General features: G+C 34.6%; 3 protein-coding genes and 1 long non-coding RNA gene across 10 annotated transcripts; 2 read left to right on the forward strand and 2 right to left on the reverse strand.

Annotated features, from left to right (window-relative positions):
* Positions 1–3: 3 nt before the first annotated feature.
* Positions 4–4929, reverse strand: LOC112275797 (uncharacterized). 4 transcript variants are annotated; one of them, XM_024506442.3, is made up of 11 exons: positions 4892–4929; positions 3943–4163; positions 3283–3378; positions 2925–3009; positions 2360–2481; positions 2089–2113; positions 1788–1871; positions 1358–1387; positions 982–1087; positions 548–649; positions 4–319 (listed from the first exon to the last, which is right to left on the reverse strand). In XM_024506442.3, exons 2-10 carry the CDS (start codon positions 4030–4032, stop codon positions 583–585), a joined length of 705 nt encoding a protein of 234 aa, XP_024362210.1. In that variant the 5' UTR covers positions 4033–4163; positions 4892–4929; the 3' UTR covers positions 4–319; positions 548–582. The 4 variants fall into 4 exon arrangements, with proteins under 4 accessions (XP_024362210.1, XP_090102850.1, XP_090102852.1 ...); XM_090246724.1 differs by having other exon boundaries at positions 4–649; XM_090246726.1 differs by having other exon boundaries at positions 4–649; positions 4728–4929.
* A 901-nt stretch (positions 4930–5830) lies between these two features.
* On the forward strand, positions 5831–7405 carry LOC112275798 (uncharacterized). The gene is made up of 3 exons (XM_024506446.2): positions 5831–6083; positions 6784–6866; positions 7096–7405. The coding sequence occupies exons 1-3, from the start codon at positions 5846–5848 to the stop codon at positions 7135–7137; spliced, it is 363 nt and encodes a 120-aa protein (XP_024362214.1). The 5' UTR covers positions 5831–5845; the 3' UTR covers positions 7138–7405.
* Positions 7406–7840: 435 nt separating this feature from the next.
* Positions 7841–10922, reverse strand: LOC112275796 (uncharacterized). 4 transcript variants are annotated; one of them, XM_024506439.3, is made up of 12 exons: positions 10782–10922; positions 10548–10684; positions 10274–10423; positions 10054–10155; positions 9780–9944; positions 9510–9620; positions 9306–9400; positions 9009–9132; positions 8712–8801; positions 8528–8572; positions 8105–8419; positions 7841–8003 (listed from the first exon to the last, which is right to left on the reverse strand). In XM_024506439.3, the coding sequence occupies exons 1-12, from the start codon at positions 10792–10794 to the stop codon at positions 7959–7961; spliced, it is 1392 nt and encodes a 463-aa protein (XP_024362207.1). In that variant the 5' UTR covers positions 10795–10922; the 3' UTR covers positions 7841–7958. The 4 variants fall into 4 exon arrangements, with proteins under 4 accessions (XP_024362207.1, XP_090102849.1, XP_090102848.1 ...); XM_090246723.1 differs by lacking the exon at positions 9510–9620 and having other exon boundaries at positions 10274–10418; XM_090246722.1 differs by lacking the exon at positions 9510–9620 and having other exon boundaries at positions 10782–10863.
* On the forward strand, positions 10198–11240 carry LOC112275801 (uncharacterized). The gene is made up of 2 exons (XR_002967865.3): positions 10198–10336; positions 10753–11240. It is a non-coding gene; the product is annotated as an uncharacterized LOC112275801 (long non-coding RNA).
* Positions 11241–20365: the final 9125 nt, after the last annotated feature.

The raw sequence follows: 20365 nt of genomic DNA on the forward strand, positions 1-20365 counted from the left end.
CAATTATGTTTCGCAATAATCAAAGTGAATCCGATTTCACGACCGAATCTCATTTAGACAGAGTACATGTCAGTGAATCCGTAGAACAACACACGCAGAATCGTTTTTTCTTGTCGTCTACAAATGCTGGGGAAGAGTTGGCACGTGTGATCACATTACAGTTCCGTGGTCAAGCGTTCCCAGAGCATTAAAACAACTTAGAATGTGCTACAGTAGGGAAGTTCCGCTTAAGGGTGTTGTGGAGCACCACCCTTGACTGCAATTTCTCTCTCCACCTGAAGAGCTGCATCTCCGCTACTTCCAAATTCCAACAGTAAACCTATTTGAATCAATCCCAGTTACAGCAGACCAATCTATGTCAAGAGTCAAATATTGGTGTACTGCAGTCAGAGGCAACATTTAGCAAAAGTACAGAGGGCTAATCTGTTCACGATCATTAATTGCAGCCACGCGTGGGAAAAAGTAAAAGAAAGAAATGAAAGAAAAAGAAAAAGAAAAAGAAAAAAACTTAACAACTCCTCAAATGTTTAACCTAGTAGAAAATTACACTGAATGAATGTGCATAGAGAGCGACGTCCTTCACTAAGAAGAAAGGTTCACTAGGCCGAGATATACTGCAGCGAGAAGGAAGATGAGAGAGAAGAATCCCCTGCACATGTAACAACAAAGCCTCGCATCATTATCCGATTCTAAAACTTGAAGAGACAATATGTATGTGATTGTGTAACCTCTGATGTAGAGAACTATCATCTCTCGAAGTAGTTTAGTATTACATTTGCAATCAACATGACCTTAGCTCTGACATATGAACATTTGAGCACGCGCAAGTATACAGCAATCGATAAAGAGACCGGCATCAAGCGGAGGTTTTGTACGTAACGACCTACGCTTGTCCGTTTCACCAGAAGGTTCAAACAAAGGGAGATAGATAGGAGAAAAATGCTAACAAAGAGAAGGGAAATTGCATGGAAGATCACTGACCAAATGACACCCCATGCCACACCGTTGCATGGGCAAGGGCAAAGTTGAGCAAACTTCTCCGCATCACTTGAATTCACTCGTCTTGAAATGAGGTCATCGTAAATATCTGGAGCGTTAACACCAAACCACCAGCAGCTTTCAGCACCACCGTAACCATAAAAAATGACAAGGAACTATCATAACTTTAATCTGCAAATTGAGGTGGCTCACTTCGAAAGAGCAACCCTCGCAGGACATCCCACATCCAAACATATACCTTGCTACGGATGCCCTCATTCAAGACAATTGAGGATTACCACGTAGAAAAGAACAGGGGACTCAGCCCCACTGCTAATTCAACTTGCGATGGGAAGTGAACTTGAAACTTGATTCTTACCATAAATAGAGAAGAGCCCGTTCATAACACCTGCAGACAACAAAGATATACATTAATATTTCCAGATTACTTGCAGTTCACCACGTTGCTAATGAAAACTGCACATCGAGATCCCGTAACTCCCTTGATACAATATCCACCCAAATGAAGAACGTAGCATTTTCTTGTATATGTACTTGGACACCGCTATGTGTTACACACTGCAAGAACAATATTTGTTGCAAAGACGAAGAGAATCAAGCTGGATAGAAAAGAAAAAAACACAATTATTGTGCACAAAAAGTGAAGAAGCAGGCACAGCATAATATCAACCAACAGCTGCCAAAATAGTCAAGGGAGATATCAGAATTTTAAAAATCCTGAAATGAAGGGTACTAAATAACATGTACATACTGTGATTCACGATCAAACGAAGAGGCAATTAGCATACCCATGAAAAGAATCACATAGCGGAGGATTTTGATGATAGTGAGCTCTTGTAACACCCAGATCAATATCAAAAAGGCCAAAAACCCTGTCATAGTGGCACAGATAAGACTTTTAGGATCCATGAAAGTGCTGAAACTGCAAGTATGAATTATGAAATATGACTATACAAACCTGAAATATTAGTCAATAATCAAGCACACAACCTCCAACAAGTAGGCCGCGGAAATTGTACCGCGAATCTACAGATATATTTGCAGTGTCAAGAGCTTGTATTTGCAACTAGAAAGAGGAGTAATGCTCACCAAGACATAAGAAGCGGAGAAACCACTGCAATTGGGGTTCACGAACAATCACAAGAAGGAAATATCGTCAGGTGATGCTCAAGCTATACCATGCCTCTGCGACACATACCGAAGGTACTGAGAGAAACCTAACAGTTATCTAAAGGTGACTATGACACTAATGGTGATAAAGAAGAGGTTCAGATTGAATAGAAATATCGCCAGCAGGAATCATTGCAACTGGGAGGTGTAATAACATACACACGAACTATAATTAGGGTGATGAACTCACATTCTTTGCGATCACCAAGACAACAACAAGAGCAGCGCAGAGAAGACCAGCTGCGATGCGCAGTGTCAAATAATTTGTTGAAGCGACCACCAACACCATACCCCAGAAAGACGATCCGAGATCTGCGTCCATGTAACCAAGTCCCACGCGGCAACTTAAAAACATTTCAAGGTAACAACGTTCCTTACGACCACCTCCCTATTGCTGCAGCACTAGTAGGCCGTAGTAATGTGTAACTTACACACTAATCTAATGGAATTCAGATCCATGTACCATACAGATGCAAATACGTTCCCTGATGTTACTAATCACCAACGGCTGCACATGTCTAGTTCATGCTGCAACTAGACATTTTATATAAAACCAGATGTCATAAACAGTTGTGCCTATCTATATTGTCCTAAAATAGAGGGTTTCCAAAACGCTCCTATCACTTTCGAGAAAAAATGTTTAAAGATTCTGTAAAAAGGATTCATTTCAACTGGTCACGATAATTTTGAGGTTTGGACAATTCCACATTTTTCAGCAATTCGTGAAATAGATATTAAAAGGCTTCGTGACCTACAGCCAGCGGGCAAAATAAACCATTGCTTGCCACCCCGTGTGTGTGTAACACCTCCTTCATTCACATTGACTTCCATGCCCTCAACCTGTCCACACCAGATTTCATCTCATGTAAAGATCACAAGTTGCAAATACGAGGTCATGAATAAGATCATTTAAGAGAAATACTAATCTGGATCCTAACGAATTACCACCAAACTAATTCACCTTGGATTAACGCTTCCACAAGGCCAGAAATATTCGAAACTAGAACAAGATGCGACTTCACACCAGGTAAGAAACATGTATTACAAATACGTACATGTGAAGAGAGCAATATAATAGCCACGAAGCGGAAAGGCGAATTTTATATAACATACCTTACCACACGTGAGCTTGCATGCTGTGGCATGGCTTGCCTCGTGAAGAAAGACCGTAATTAGTTTAAAAGGCAAAAGCACTGGTGTCCTCCACAACTGCATAATGACAGAGACTATTACTGAGTAAGCAGCCAACAATATTGTTAAGCTTCCTTCCTGTCTTTGAAAAATGCTGATCCCTCAAGTTATCCAGTGTCTACAAAGCACTTGAGGAGTGCATATAACTGCAAGAAGGTAAAATCCTCTACTCGAATTTTCCCCAAGATAAGCCCATAAAAGGCGAGTAACTCAAAGTCTTGTGATCCAAGGCACAAAACTACTCTCGAAGCATTAGAACCAAACTATCACTTACAAATGGTCTGCCAACCGTCAGAACCACTCATAGACATAATCGCGACGCCCCAACTTTGCTACTAAGGAAATCATAGGTTGGAGCATTTTGTGGAAGAACTCAAAGAGGAAAGAGAGATTCTTCTTGTGTACACATTCCTATCTTTCGAATGAAAATGAGAAAATAATTCCGAATTCCTAACCCTGGAGAGGTTACAGAGTCGATGATTCCAACGAAAGGGCGACAGTTTCTTAGGTCTTCATGATGTACGTACAAAGAAATTGAATCAGATCCATTCAAAGCACGACTAGATCAAGTGGCAGACTTACAGCAAGGATGATGAAGCAAAACGCGCCGATAGTTGCAATGAATGCAACTTGGCCATGATTCCAGGTACCTTGCAGGTACCAGTTCGCCATCTTGCTCGATGCAAACTCTTCTGTCCCTTTGGCTCAACCCTACAACTCTTCCTAGCTTCTATCGTAGACCAATAGTACACCTTCGCAAATAGTCGGTAGGTCAGATCCCGACAGTCACTGCGGCTCGAAATCTGTTTGCAATACATTTAGAACGTACCATGCGTAGGTGCAACACCAAAACATATCCAGGTTAGCAAAGAGCTTGGGTTTAATGGACAGACGGGCGGACCAAAGAACATGCGGCTTCCGAAGAGGGAAAACTTATTGACACTCTCTCGTCACATTAAACGTAGGATCATGGTAAGTTCTGTACAATTTCAGTGCCAAACTCCGATCCAGCACCCTCACAACCTCTCTGCCACAAGCCATGAAGATACAAACACAAGTCGGACCTAGAATACACGACAAGCAGAATCAGCATTTTAAAATTTATAAACACAACCCAAAAAAGAAACAAAATTTTTAATTTTTAAAAGTTAGAAAATGAAACCTTCACCTCCCGAATGAACTAAAAACAAACACAAGGAGAAAAAAAATAAAAAATAAAAATAAACACACGAGATCGTCTTAACACAACTCACATGAAACTCGCTCCACAAGACTTTCAAAACTCAAATCGCACACCCCAAAAATCTTCACCAAAACTCAACGAAGACCACGAATGCTCAATCTATCCAGCATCTGGCACGACTAACCACGCGACTCCAGGCTCTAGCTCTCTCTCCGCGCGCACGAGATCCAAGGTAAGGGCGCAAGCAGACAAGGCTACCGGAACGAGAATGCAGTCCCTAGAAACGCAAGAAAGCAGCGTATTCTGCTTGAAAATCAACACCAATGCGTTAGGGAAGACCAGGCGCACCGGGACGAGATGATCACGCGACCGTGTAGCCTTTGGCAGTCTTCGTTGCTAGCTCAGCAATGAGCGTGAGGTCTATATGCTTGTCTGAAACAGGACTTCAACGTTCCTTCACCCCACACTACCACAGCTCGGCTGAATTGAACTCCCACAATCTCGTGCTTTCTTCAACACCTTCGATGAATACGTATCTACGACTTTTCATCATTTTTTTGAATCTCTACCATGAGCCAAAAGTAGGAGGAATTCGAGATTACATTATGATGGGGCGTGTGGCCCGCTGGGTCCCATCCTCATGGGTTTCGCTACGTTCAGAGAACCACGAGATAACAATACTCGAAAATAAATAGTGATTCTGCTATTTTGGGGTTTTCAACTTGAGAATTTTGAATTCAGAGTTCGTGAGGGTACATGAGCTCGAAGGAGCTTTTAACAAGCAGCTGGTGATATCTGAGACTGGTTGGTGGCGCGAACTTTCTCACAACCTGTCATTCACAGTTGGTGATGAATTTTGTTGGTGGATCTCTCCGATGTTCAACATTTTTACACCGTCCGCAAAGTCTGCAAAATAAAAAAAATAATAATAATAGTAATTTTTGTGAATGTTTCGCATTGGAAATTGCTTACATACTAATATGTCAATTCGAGATAAAACATCGTGTGGCATGGTTTTCTAGTGGCTATGCAAACATTGAACAAGAGCTAAAAATTTACAGTCTGCGGATGACTTCAAGTTTGTCTGAGACAGAAGGAAAGTCTGGTGTTGGAAAAAGTCCTACTCGTTTCCTTGTCTCCTGTTTTTACTTTATTCGTTGTTTAACACTGTGCGTGAAAGAACCTGTAAAATTGTGTCTGTTGGTGTAGTGGTGTAATGCGTGAACGACTAATTTTGCGTCACCTTCGAAACGACCAATTTGAAAAAGGGCTTCGACTGAGCAGAGTTTATGAAAGCCCAAAATGACAATACCCATGAATGAATACCCGCATTCATCTACCGTCATCCATCGTTGCCGTTTGCTAGAGCCTCGTGGTATTTGGGGGCGGGGTGGCTCTGGAACACTGATTCTCGGAAGTTTAGACCATAGTTGCAGAGGTCTGAAATTGAGCTTGATCGATATGGGCGCTTCTGCTGCGTTGCGAAGGATGATGGCGCAGGACCCTGTCCTGACTGCCTGCGCTGTGCTCTCTGCCATTGGTAACCCATAGACTTAGATCTTCATCCTCTTGTTCCGAATCGCGTTTCTTCGAGGTTGATTTGAATTTCAACCTAATTGTGCATTGTGTTCGTAGAGGTTCAGTTCGCGAGGTTCAGGTTTGGTTTCGAAGAACAAAGGAGGCGAAGATAGTTTCGGTTGCGAATGTGCGTTGCTGCGGTAGTAGTAGTGTACGATGCGGACAGCGTTTGCATGTTTAGGGTTTATGATGTGGAACAGGGGGCCCGAATCTTAGCGCTGCAACAGGTGGTTTCAACTTTGAAGTCAAGTGCTTGTGCTTGCCATGAGCTGATAAACTTGATTATGTAATCAGGTCATTCTAACCTGGATGCCAAATATTTAGGGTTAGAGTCTTTGGTGTAGAGGGCGTGAAAATAACTGAGGATTGAAATATTTCGTTTCCAGATTTTTTCGAGGTTGAAGAAGCGAGAGGTCAAACAGTGTTAGCTCACTGAAATCGAAATATCTGCATCAGTGCAAGTAGAGAATATTGAGGATAAAGATGAATACTCTTCTGAGCGTTTGATGAAGGATCTAGGCTGATAAGGGACTTGTTTACTGAATGCTCTATTGGCTCGTTCAAGTAAAAATTATGACAAGTTTTATGGACCAAGAGTTGACATGAATGCTGTGATAGTTGGCTGTGTTTTCTAACCTTAAATTATTTTCAATTTTTCGCAGGGATCGGGGCACCTTTGATTGTTCCTCCCATTAGGAATGCTATGAACCGGCCCGAAGTGGTTCCGCCACCCAAGCTAGCAGATGTATGTTATTTGTAATTGATCCTTGGCATAAGCTTCTATTTTACTACTCTCAAATTCAATCTTAGCGAGTAAGTCGTTGGAATAGAAGGATGAGGTGCATAGAAACGACGTCTCAGCGAATATTTCTTTTTAGGCTGCAAAATGTGTCTATATGAGTACCCTAACATCAGTACTGTATATTTGGTGCTTTCATACACTCACATTCTTTCTTATGTCTCTCGTATACCAGGTTGTCGAGGGCATGACTGGCAAACCTAGGAATTCAGGGTGACTGACGATTTCGAGTGATGCCACTCATTCTCCACCGAATAAAAGACTTAACACTAGCTTTACAGAGTATTGAATGAGATTGGAAGTGAAGGGCTCGCTTTCTCTTCTATCAGTCATCTCTGTCCTACATTCTTCATCTGTCACTTAGCACATCTTGTAGGTTTGTGACGTGATGTGATGTAGTTCAATGTATTGTTTTACCGAGCGTTTCTTACAATTCATAGGCTACTGACGTTTTTGCATTATGAAAGTTTTCTATCTTCACTGTGGAGGTTTCTTTTAAGCCTGATTTGATTGGTTTAATGTAAGTCAATGAACATAACCTGTTTAAGCTTGTAATGACAACCTTTTAACCTTTCGTTAATACATGGATTATCCTAATATATATATATATATATATATATTAAATTAGTGAAGTCTTTTGGCTAAAATCACGACGTTTTAATAATTTTGATTGTAGAAAGTAATTGCCCTTACTTTTTGAGATTCGTTGATGGTCATGGATGAGGACCATTCTGTATGTCGAAGCGTGTACGCATACACTCAACTCTGTAGTTGTGGTTATCTCGTGTTAGTTGAACTTTCTTCGCTTCAAATTTGGTATTGATGAGTTAATGTCTTTGATCTGAACGTATTTCTATTCGGACTAATTAATCAAGTTTTTAGTTGATCTTCTGTTTCATTGTTAAATCAGCGCAGATAGATTTCATACTTCAAAAACATGAAGTGGTGCTGGGCTTCTTTGCAAATACATTATATTTCAATATAAACATTGAGGGTTGTTAGGGTCCTTGAGTGCTTGACTTCACGAGAAGTCTGTAGTCACTGTATTGTTAATTGGCCTCCTTCCTTTTCGGCAGGAAATACCTGTATCATGTAATGCAGGAATTTAATAAGAGAAGATCGATATTAACCGATTTTTTCGCACCATTTATAGAAAGAGTCATACATTAGGGAGAAAGTATTACCTTGATGTGGTGAGGCAATATCTTCACATTCAGAGGACTGAAGAGCCACGCATCACTTGAGATGAACAGAAAATTCTCCAGCCTGCTCGTATAGATATCTGCATACCTCTGTACATTGTATGCAAACGCAGATTCCTTGCCGGTGTCTGTCAAGAACGTGGACCCAAAATTTGTGTTGAACATCTCCTTCATAGCTTGTCTTGATTTGCTACGAAGCTCCCTCAACTCCCCTAAGATGTTGTTCTCTTCCTTTGTAATGGCAGCGGATCGTCCATGAAACTTTCCCAACACTTCTTTCAACTTGTTGTATCTTGCCTACAAGCACTTCGCCGTGTGAATAGGTGAAGTACCTCTGCAGGTTTTATGTTGCTAAAGACTGCAGGCTCAGATGGTAATAGAGTGGCGATGTAAGGACCAACCTACCTGCTGAAATCGGTACTCAGTCTCATTCTGTGTTGAAATTTCTCTCTGTTTCACGAAAGAAACTTAAATGAGTTCTAAGTGCTTGCAATTACCCTCCTGTTTTTGATAATGCTAGTGCCTGCACATGAGCTTGCAATTTACTTAGTTTCTCAACCTTGGATAGCAGAGATCAAGTACTGGGTACCTCAAGCTCCCGAATAACAGCAGCGGTATGCCATCCGGCTTGTGCAGGACCTCTCAGATCGCTGAACAAATGATCCCCAAAATAGAGCACCTGCACAGACTCCCATTAGATTAGAATGAGAGGAGATTGGCTTACACCTAGTAGCAGATGCAAGTGGACATTTAAATGAGAAACAGAAACTGACAGGTATGATGCATCAAAGCTGAGGATGTTTGGGGCACATATTTGACTGTGTTATAGTTATGGGGACCATGTTGGATGGTCCAATGAGAGATTCTCGAAGAATCAAGTACTTACCTCAGACCCCTTCCATTTAGTAATCTCTGCAAAGTCTTTGAGACAGCCATGATAGTACACACCGTGTGGCTCGAAGGATTCCACTTTTGTGAACAACAGGACATCTTTTTTATGATGATAAGCTCTGGAACAGTCATGCAAATATCTAATTTTACACCTGACTGCGAAGCCAATTGCGAGGTACTTCATGGGTAATACTTCAAATCATGTGATTGTGCAGGTGCCTTTTCCTTGCTACAAGCGTCGTCACAAGAGCACAGAATCAGCAAAGTACGACTTTTCTAAGTGAAGGAAAACCTGAAAGGTCTTTGGGAATGGTAGAAGTTCGGTTTATCTGAAAGAGCAATCACCACCTCAAACAGGTCCCTCCAGTTTTGTGCCTGCCCTGTTTCCTGTTTCAAGCCACGATAATATTTTCACCTTTCGTGGCTCTTCTGATCATTTACGCTATTCCAAGGCAACAGATGTCCTCTAAAGGAAACATATTCCTAAGCAGATTACCTGAAAGAGGAACTTCATACCACTGTCGACAAAAGGGAAGGGCGAATTGGTCAATATGAACATCTTCTTTCCTCTTTCTTTCAACGTATGAAGCATCTCTATCAATTTTGGCTGCAGATTAACAAACCTTACAAGGATTGAAGAAGTGAAGCAAAGACTAGACATTCAAAGAAACTTTGGTCGAGATTGGAGTTTATAAAGCCTCATAGTATGTGTGTATAACTGAGGAGTTGCAGATGCTACAATACAGATGATGAGACTTGAGCACACATTTTTTTGCAGGTACTTGGCTGGATTGCTCAAGATTTCACGGTGCAGGTTTCCACTCGTGTGGATGTATTTGATGCATTTCTGGACGTCTTCGTACACGTAGGTGCAGTCGAAGCGTAGCTTCTGGTTTACGAAGTGTTGGATAACATCTGCTAGCAGGCATACCTGCGTTCTCCGCATCGCAGGCTTCACATTCAGTCCAATTGTATAAACATCCCAACGCATAGCAAGAACAGGACGCTACTTGTAGGAGTATGCGAGTTGAGTTTTATACCTCACTGAGGCAGAAGAGATCCATAAGAGGTACAAGGTTGCGTATATGTTCCGCACTCACGTGCTTCCCAGGATAACAAGACTCCAACTCATCCTCGTCAAGCTGCAAACGGTATTAATTGATTGTATTTGTAAGAATGAATTGATTTCACAGGGAATGTACTAAAAACAAGCGTAGGACAAATTCTATTTTTCAAATGCTGAGATGGTTTAAGCATTACCCTGCGCCGGCCGAAGAAGCACCCACCGGGCTGGACCGAGTTGAAGAGGTCTAACTTGAGCAGGTACCCCATTTTCTTGTCATAGTATAGACCTCGGATGGGGAAACTAGCATCATACTGGAAATTTAAGCAGGAATCCGGGTACCTGTGCTGTTTGACATACATCCATGAATCTTCCTATTAAAGCTTCAGTTAGCAGAATCGACTGACTTGCTTATTAGATAATATATGCAATGTACAGTCTCTGCAAAGGAGATTTGCATCACGAGCTCACCTCCTCCACAAGGTGATTCCTCGCGAGATCGTATATGATGCACTGCAATGCAGGAGTATAATGTGCCAACGTGTAATCGTAATCGAACCCATAGACGTTAATTTTTGCAAGTCGCACGTTATGGTTTGCATAAACACCTGCATGCGAAGAGAAGATTAGAGTTATTCTGTCACTGATGAGATTTACTGTGTTCAATTCTTACAAGGTTGCAGAATTAGAGAATCAAGTCCTTACCGCAGGGATTCATTTTCGGGAGCTATGCCACCTGGTCCGGGAGAGTTATAAACGATTTCTTGACGCGATCAAATTCTGTTTTGAGCTCCACCAAATTTCCGACTGCAAGCTCTCCAGGATTCTGTGCGTACTGTCCCTCTCTCTCGGCAGGGGAGAGGCTGATGGAATGACTCACTACTCTTTGAACACGGCAGACGGGGTCACCATTCCCACCGCTCTCACCACCTTGAATAGCCATGGCAGCTAAACCGTCTCTGGGCTCTGTTTTTGTATCTTGGGACCGCTGTGCATACACGTCCCCACCTTAAGTCTATCGCAATCACTTCCTCACAACAACCTCAAAGTTTGCTTGTACCTCGTCGCTCATCGCCGTATACGTGTAATTTTATTGCCTACTTTAAGGGGACAGATATGGACAGCAGCTATTACCAACGCAAAATCCTTGACAAGTTCATTTTCTACGACGTGCTGTTGTCATAGGCTGTCAAGTTTGCCTCAAATTTCAGTGCAATTGGTAGGGTGGTTATGCAGAAGAAAATTTCGGAAAAACGTCGTAAATGAGACTGATTGCAACGAATGGGAGAGAAGAACCTGACCAACTCTTGACCTCCCCCTCCTGACGGGCGAGGGGTCAGGTCGATCGCGCAAAAAGTCGGCGTCCATCCGTCAATCTTTTTTCGCAGCATCTTGTACACTTCTCTCATTTCTCTTTGTCGATGTGGTGTGATAAAACAGGTTTTGCCCTAATTTTTAGACATCTGATTAAATATGAAGCAGAACCCCTCTGATTATAGCGGAGGTCTTAGAGCAGAAATAAAAAATTTAAGTGAATACCCGGCGATTCCTGAAACTGGAAGAACAGGAATGATGTTTGACACTGGCGGTGACAATTAATTATCTCTTTTCAAATATCACCTTTCAGGTGGGTGGTCCAAACTATATTGTGGTCGAGCCAATTGTTAAGCTCAACACAACACATCTGTGGCTGGATGCCTGCTACTGTAAGCACTTTCAACTGACCGTTTTGCCTTTCTGCTGGTGACTTAGGAGATTACATTACTGAGCATCCAGTAATGATTCACGACAGTGAAGTCTGTGTGGCTTGTCAACAAGTGGGGAGAGGGTTGGGTGGGCAGGATTAGGGTTTCGTCTGAATTAATGACAGCTATCACGGATCCCACCACTGAAGTCGAAGAGGCTCCGCAGGTAGGAAATGAAAAAATAAAATAAAATAAAATAAAACTCTTCAAAACACAACGCATTCCATCTCTTTCTCAAAATACACCCTAACTAACTACTTTCCTCACTTAACTACGTCATGTAGAATTGTGAGATTGGCACATCACATGAAACAGGTTTCAGTCTCTATTCCCATCCCGTGAAATCAAGGAGTGAAAACATTCTCTGACTCGATCACTGTGACACCAAGTTACACTCCTTATCATCACCGATGCACTGTAAACAAAATTGTGCAACTAGCAGCGGATCTGGAACCACTCAACAAACCCTTCTTGTGTGCATCGCGCACATGCTTCCGATCCACAGCAGCCGGCCTGAGAATCACCTTGCCAACAAAGAGGATCACCAGCGAATCTCTTCTCAGAAATCCAATCCTGCAATCACGACACGATGTATCGATGAGGTTGTGCCTGGTTTCGTTTAAACAATGTGGGATGAATTTCGCACTGAATTTAAATACGATGACAACATGCAGTGTTAATGTCTGGGAAAAGTAGAAATGGATCAAGCCATCTATCCATCCATCCATCCATGAGCCACTTTTCCATCCAACATGCTGAACATCAACTCTCCTTACTAGGTGAGTAGATTAGAATTTATTTTTATTATTATTTTTTTTTAAAAGAATAGAGAAGCCAATGAGAAATACAATAATGTAGAATTTACGTGAAAACAAATCAAGTTAGTGGGAGAAGAGGAAGATGGACTATAATTTTAGGAGAATATTAAATTAGGTATTAACGATGAGTTCAAAGTTATGGAATTTGTAAAGTTGTTTTCTTTTTTTTAATTTTAGTTTAGTATAAGACAAATGTATTATAAATAACATAAAAGGTAAAAAAAAAAAAAAAAAAAAAAAAAAAAGTATATTTTGCAATTAAAGGAAATATTTTTTAAATTAAACTTTAGCAATATTGATTGGTATTATAAGTGACATAATATAACTTTTGTATTTTATTGGTATTATAAGTGACATAATATAACTTTTGTATTTTATACAAATTTTATTAAACATGATGTAATTTGGTATAAATTTTTATAATTTTTTTTAATTATAATTATATATATATATATATATATAGAAAGAGAGAGAGAGAGCAAAGAATTGATATTGTCATAATTCAAGTATGATATATATTTTATGCTTTATGTGCTTAAATTTTAATTTTTTGATATCAGATTTTATTTGGTTATGTTTTTTTCTTAAATAAAACAAGATAATCTCTAATAATTACTCACAAAAGATGCTGTAATAAAATTAGAGGAGAAAGAAAACAAATTTTTTTAAAAAAAGAAGAAGATTAAAAAAAAAAAAAAAAAAAAAAAAAAAAAAATCAATACCTTATAAAATACTCTCTAATACTGAAGCAACCACAAATTTAAAAGATGTGATTGAAAACTATATACTTAATACTAAGATTGAATTCATATTAGAAGAGACTCTAGAAATTGCAAAGATAGAATTTTATAATATTATTATTGATAGTGTTAACTAGAAGAGGCAATTAATGGATGTAGTTAGATTAAATCATATTATTGATATAAGCATATACAAAAATGAAAAAGAATTTAGTAATTAATGTAAGCAATTAATAAATGAAGGGAGAATCATAATCAAAGAGATAGAGGCTTAAGTCATTATACTTAGAAACATTGAGATATTGCAACTACAAAAGTATTAGTGAAGGTTGAAAAAATAGAAGAACCAATTGTTGCTTTAGTTGGCCATAGTTTTGAGATAAATCTTAGATGTAGAAATCTTATAAAAGGCTAAGGTAGCCAATTGATATAGAGTGTGGATATACAATATGAATAAGTAATAATATACAAGGTGAGTTGTATAGTCCTTGTTTAGATGTTAAAATTTGAATTAGTGATATTTCAATAAAAATAAATAAATAAATAAATAATATTTTTCTAAATTACAACATCTTATCTAATTATTTTGGAGCAATTATATATTACGTCAATACAAATGGAGACAAAATTATTTGATAATGGTTTAGCTTGTACATGGATACACAATGATGATGGAAAAAATGCAATATAATTTTGAATTATGCCTCTCAATTTTGAGAAAAATCAAAATAGGTTAAAAGAGAATCCATTACCAAGAATTGCTGAAGAATTTAAGGATTTTATAAAAGTACCATTATAAAACAAGATATTAGAGGTAAAAAAGAGAATATATTCTTTTAAGATATATGTGCCTTTAATACAAGCTTTCTTAGTATTTTTAAAAATAAAAGTATTATGTTTAAGAAAGTTGAAAATTTAAATATACTTTTATATATTTTTTAATATTACAAGAATTAGAAACATAAGAAGATGATATAAAGATTTTTTGTATTTATGAAGAAAATAGATTAGAAAATTTATTAGAATTGATTGCATTAATTTAATTAAAAAATGGTAAAAATGTTGTATAAATTTATTCAAGGGATATTTATTATGTGTTTAAATCTCTTTAACCATTAGAATTTATTATCAAAATAAAATATAAGATAATAAATAAGAATATAAAATATTTGCCAAACCTTTGCTAGAAAAGTTTTTAGAATAGGTGGAAGAAGCATCAAGAAATAAGAGTTTAAAAAAGAAATTAAATATTTCAAAAAGATACTTACAAAATCAAGTATATCATTTTTTTTCAACCTCATGAAGATGTGTGAATTCTAGTATTCTAGCTCTTATAATTATCTTTATTATACCACATGTGCTTTGTAACTTAAGGCTAATTCTAGTGCCAATGGTATACTTGTCTAAATTTATAGGCATATTAAAAGAAAAGATCAAAATAAAGATTTTAAAGCCTTTTTTTTCTCCACAATCTAGTGGTTGATTTTTAGTGCTTAAAAAAAAAATAGATCACTACAATTTATTCAAGATATACAACCAATGAATATAATAACTATTATAAATATTCTCATGTTGTAACACAACTATATGGTAAAAGATAAAAATCTAGGTTTTATTATAGAAGTGCCTATTTCAAAGATATAGTAGAAAAATATAGATAATAGATAAGAAGGTAGTAAAAACTTTTGGTGTTAATAATATCTTTTTCAAAAAAAAACTTATATTTACTTTGTATAATCATAAATAAGGAAAAATAAAGTAAATTAGAAAAATAAATAATGTGGGCATCTTTATAAAAAATTAAGAGTTGTTTGTAGCAAAAATTACCTTAAGAAAGCAAGAATTGATATCCAAAAAAGACTAGTTGTGAAGCATAGTCGAAATCAAACCTCAATGCAAAGAACTGCATACTTATGGTAATTTGAGATTCTTTTGCTGATTGAAGAGAAGAATTTGAGAATAAAATTCAAAAATTTTGTTTTAACATTGGTTTCAAGTGATTTGGATGCATATTGAACTTTTGAGAGCTTTCCAAAGTAAAAAATGTATTCAAAGATTTTGGATTTTGAGAAATTAAAAGATGCTTATATATTTGAGGAATTTTTGGATATTATAGAAAATTTATAAGTAAAATTTTGTGAATTTTTTATTGTATTTCTTAATTATATTTTATAAATTTTAATTTAATTAAAAGATTTGGAAGTTTTTATTAAATTAGAGTCTCAAATATTTGAATTTTAGGATCACTAAGATTTTCTATGATCTTCAAAAATCTATTAGTTCAATTGAAGAAAAAAATTGTGAAATCATTTTGTACTTATATATTTATATTTTTATCAATTCAAAGAATAATTGAACTATTCAATAAGGAGTGATTTTTCATGAAGATCAACATTAAGGTTAAAGAAGGAAGATAGCCAATATTTGTGAGTATTATGAGCTCTTTCTTTTATTTGGTAAGTTAGATTTCATCTCAAACTTTGTATGCTTGTTTTTTGCTTAAAGATTGAAATGTGCAAATATTTTTAATTGAAATAAATAATTAAATTAATTATTATTGAGATTTAAAAATAACTATAAGAATTTGCTTAAGAGATTACTAATACCACCAAATAAATTTAATAAATAAATACCTTGCTTGTGAAGTTGCCATATAATTGATGTTGTTATTACTAAATAAGATTTTTAAAATATTATGATGGCCTCCAATTTCTAAGTTGTAAGGATTGATATTTCCATATCTTTGAAAATGTATCTTTGGCTTGTTAAAGTAATAATTCTTTAAATTTCTATATTAACATTATATTATGGACTTTAGTTAAATAATATTTTTTATAACTAGGTTTTGTAGAAGCTTAATTTTAATTGCTTATTCTTCCATAACATTGTTAAGTTGCAATTTAATCAAAAATAATTGAATTATAATTCCAATGGCCTTCTTTGACCTATCTAAAAATGTGTTGATAATAAAAAATAAAAAAAATAAAAAAAATCTAATGTATCTTTGTGCAAATCTAAAATATTAAATGCAACTTTATCATATTAGTATGAAAATCTTATCTCTAGGTCCTACAATTTACAACAAATATTAAATATTTTAATATTTTAATATTTAATTGTTGATCTTTGTGGTATGGTTTGAATTTAAGTTGCTAAAGCATAAAGACTAACTCCTTCTAATGACTCATTTGCAAAGTCACATTTATCAAATGCCACTATTTTCATTGCTGCTATAGGTCAATTTTCTTTAGTCTTATATAAAGTTGCAATCTCTAATACTTTAGTTATATTAAATTCAAGTGATTCAATCATTTAAAGAAAAAATAAAGATGTCTTATAAATGGTGATTCTTACAATAAAAACTTTATTTTCCATAAAATCATATTTCATAAAAAATCATCTTATTTTCAATAAAATAATGGAATTCTTCTTTTTTTTATAGTCAAAATGTCATTGGTTTTAAATGAAGCTATAATCAATGCCAATTAAGCTTCAATTATCTTTAAATAAGAATGATCTTTATTTCTATATTTTTAGCTATCTATCTTCTTGCCATAAATAGCTATACGAAGAATAGAAGATTTCTACCATAAATAATATTTTTCCTAAGTGGCTTGGACTTTATTTTATATGTATCTTCTTGCCTATAATATGTTAGTATGGGGCTTTTGATAAGAAGAAACTTATCCTCTTTTCTTCTTTTTTTTTATAGATTTTAGAACTTTTTTTATCATAGATATTATCAATTTTTTCTTTGCCAAATTAATTGAAATAGAACTTTTGGGCAAAAACACATATTCTAAAGTAGAAGGATTATTAGAAGATAAATTCAATACTTTAGCTCTAATCAATTCTTTTAGATGTAAGTCTAGAATAATATATTAATAAAAGATAGCTTAAAAAAATAGCTATTCATTTAATTCTTTCTACCAAATTTCATAGGTAGTAAAAAACATCAAGGTATTTGTTTTTATTATTATTAATCAAAACTAATAGAATCCTAAAAAATTTTCAAAATATTGGCTTTAGTAATTTAATTGAAGTACCTTAAATATTTTTATAATAAGATAAAATTTAAGTTTTTGTTAATTGCCTTGAATCCACCATCAATCTTCACTTGTGTGACTATTACTACCAACTTTGCATCCTTATTTCTACACTTGTTTTCCAAATAAATTCTTAAAATCCATTATCCAATAATTTTTGAATTCTTCAATTTCAACTTTATTCTTTGGTCTTAAATTTTAAATAGTTGTATATGAAAGCACCTTCTAAGTATTAGAAGAGTGTCTACTATATATTGTAGGAATTAAACCTTGATCTTCTTATAACTTAACTATTACATCATGTTTCAAATTTAATCAGAAAGTCATCAATTTCAGTTATGTCTATCACTCTATCAAGTCTCTTTAAGCCTAAAGTGGCTTTGTAAATAAAAGCTACATCTTCTTCATTATTGTAAATCAATATAGATCCACCAATTTCCACTTTTAATAAGAAATGGTCAAATTCTTCTACCTTGAGTGAATTTAGATATCTTAGGAGTTCTACCTCTTCTTCTTTTGACACCACTTTTTTTCTATTGTCACTTTTTCAAGCAAATTTGGAGCTAAAGAAAGTCTCATATTACTTGGTACACTGTAAATTCGCATTAGCTTGTAGATTTTTATATAGATTTGTATTTGGATTTATAATAAAAATATGGATTAAAAAAAATACATATGTATCATATAATATAGATAATGAATTCCATATGCTACAAGAATATTTGGTCTTAGTTCATTTTTCTTATGTCTTTTGTGCTTTCTAGTACATTTTCTAGATTTTTTTATTTTGACCAAATTCTTCTAAGGCTATTTCTAATTGGGTTCTAAATTCACAAGTGATAAATATTAATCATTTGGTTGATAGGTCAAATACTCCTTAACCATAATAGGATTTATAATATATCTCTATTTTGTCAATTAGATCTTTTATTATGCACAATTATCTTCTTAAAACATAATCTATAAAGCAAATTGCTACATCCAACCATAAATCTAATTCTTCCTATAATTTGAGAAGAATTAGATAACAAATTAATATAAAATAATATAATAGATATTAATTACATTTCTAAATGATATTACTTAAAAAAAAATTAATATTATTTACAACCCCTTTATTTATTTCTAAATAAACTTAAGTAGCTTTTAAGTTCATAGATATAAGCTTTACAAATACTTCTTAAATTGCTAAAATGGTTTTAACTTAATATTTTTAATACCACTTTACTTGATTATTACTTGAATTTCTTTGAAGATTATAAATTATTATTCCTATATAATATATTTTAAGTTTAAACATAGTATTTATTTATTGGTTTAAAATCATATTTCAAAAAGACATGTTCTTGCTTAAATAAATGGTGAGATACAATGTGTATGGTACTATGATCTTAGAAGAGAAAATTAATACTTAATATTAATATTAGAGGTGGATACTATATTTGATGGCATGCAAAACATATTAATTAGAGGTAGTTATAAAAACCTCAATAATTATTCAATAGTTAAATGATCTTCTTGCCTTAGAATAGGACATTTTTGATAACTAAAGAAATCTATCAATCACCTTTGATAAGAGCAAAGATTAGAGTTTATTTCTTATTTCATTTGAAAGATCTTAGATTTTATCAATTTATAAATCTTTTTATAATAAATTTATATATAATTAGTTTGAATCATTAAAGATTAAAATAATAATAATAATAACTCAATTATATTATTAATTAGTAATATTATCTTTATTTTTTATTTTTGTTTGTAAAGATATATAAATTTAAAATTTTAAGGATAAATAAATAAATAAATTTATGCAAAGATATTTATCAATTCTAATTTTATAATAAAAATTTAATTATATAAAAAAATAATATTTTAAATCAAAACATATAATATATAAATTCTATTAAAAGAATCAATGAAATTAAATCTATTATCATTATATTAGTATTTTTAATATATAAGAATTTTCTTTTAAAATTCTTATAAGTATTAATATTTCTAAATTAGCTTAGAAACAAGGTTTGATATTAATTCTTATTAAAAAAATCAATTATGTATAAGAAATATTTTTAAAAGAAGAAAAAATAAATAAAATATTGATAAAATATATCTATATATATATGTATGTATGTATATATATATATATATATATATATATATATATTTAGGACTAAACAAGTTTATACATATTACATATTTCCACAATTTTTGTAAAATTTTGAAACATGAAGGTAAATTTTAAGATGTAAATAGGACATTATTTTTTAATTTTTAAAGAATTCAATGGATATATTTTTTTTAAATTTAAAATTTAAATTAATTTAAAAATATTTAATAATTATTATATATTGCATGATTAGAATGGTTCATTAAGGATAGTTCCAACTAGCAATGGAAGAAAAGCAAATTAACGACCCATTCAAAAAGCAACATAGAAATTGCTCATGAATACTGCAAATACAACGTTTTATCAATAACACATGTATTTTGAGATTGAACTTGTTGCATGTACTCAAAAAGTTCACAGAAGAAGATACATGAAATCATCACTGGGGATGATTCGTGAAATCCGAGATCTATCTTTTGCAATGGTGTTTGTACTGACCATCGCTGGCACCTCGGGAAGTTTGCCTAATCAGTACGTTTCACAATGCATGTTTTAAGACGATTGAATACTTGAACGCAGATTTGCAACTTTGTAACTTTTTAAGTCTCCCAATTATTTGCATTTCGGTGAAGTTAGGCACGTTATAACTCCTGAGCAGTTTTACTCGGTGTTTTATTAGAAGTGCGCGGTATTGGCAAGGTTGGATCACTGTTGATTCATAATTTCAAGCTTCATTCATACGCTCTCGTCCACATGCCTTGAACGGCACGAAGAGCATATTGCGGCATGTCACCTCCAGTAGCACATAATACGAGCCAAACTATAATGAGAAT

The sequence above is a fragment of the Physcomitrium patens genome, chromosome 23 (assembly GCF_059467195.1).
Source record: "Physcomitrium patens ecotype Gransden chromosome 23, ASM5946719v1, whole genome shotgun sequence".
Taxonomy (NCBI): Eukaryota; Viridiplantae; Streptophyta; class Bryopsida; order Funariales; family Funariaceae; genus Physcomitrium; species Physcomitrium patens.

Coding starts and splice junctions, on each gene's coding strand:
- LOC112275797 (XM_024506442.3), bottom strand. CDS start 4,032: ATGGCGAACTGGTACCTGCAAGGTACCTGGAATCATGGCCAAGTTGCA. Junction 2,482..2,924: donor GTTTATTTTGCCCGCTGGCT/GTAGGTCACGAA, acceptor ACATGGACGCAG/ATCTCGGATCGTCTTTCTGG. Junction 2,114..2,359: donor TCTTGGTGATCGCAAAGAAT/GTGAGTTCATCA, acceptor CCCCAATTGCAG/TGGTTTCTCCGCTTCTTATG.
- LOC112275798 (XM_024506446.2), top strand. CDS start 5,846: ATGACAATACCCATGAATGAATACCCGCATTCATCTACCGTCATCCAT. Junction 6,084..6,783: donor CGCTGTGCTCTCTGCCATTG/GTAACCCATAGA, acceptor AATTTTTCGCAG/GGATCGGGGCACCTTTGATT. Junction 6,867..7,095: donor CGCCACCCAAGCTAGCAGAT/GTATGTTATTTG, acceptor CTCGTATACCAG/GTTGTCGAGGGCATGACTGG.
- LOC112275796 (XM_024506439.3), bottom strand. Junction 10,156..10,273: donor GCTTCTTCGGCCGGCGCAGG/GTAATGCTTAAA, acceptor TACCGTTTGCAG/CTTGACGAGGATGAGTTGGA. Junction 9,621..9,779: donor CCAAGTACCTGCAAAAAAAT/GTGTGCTCAAGT, acceptor GTTAATCTGCAG/CCAAAATTGATAGAGATGCT.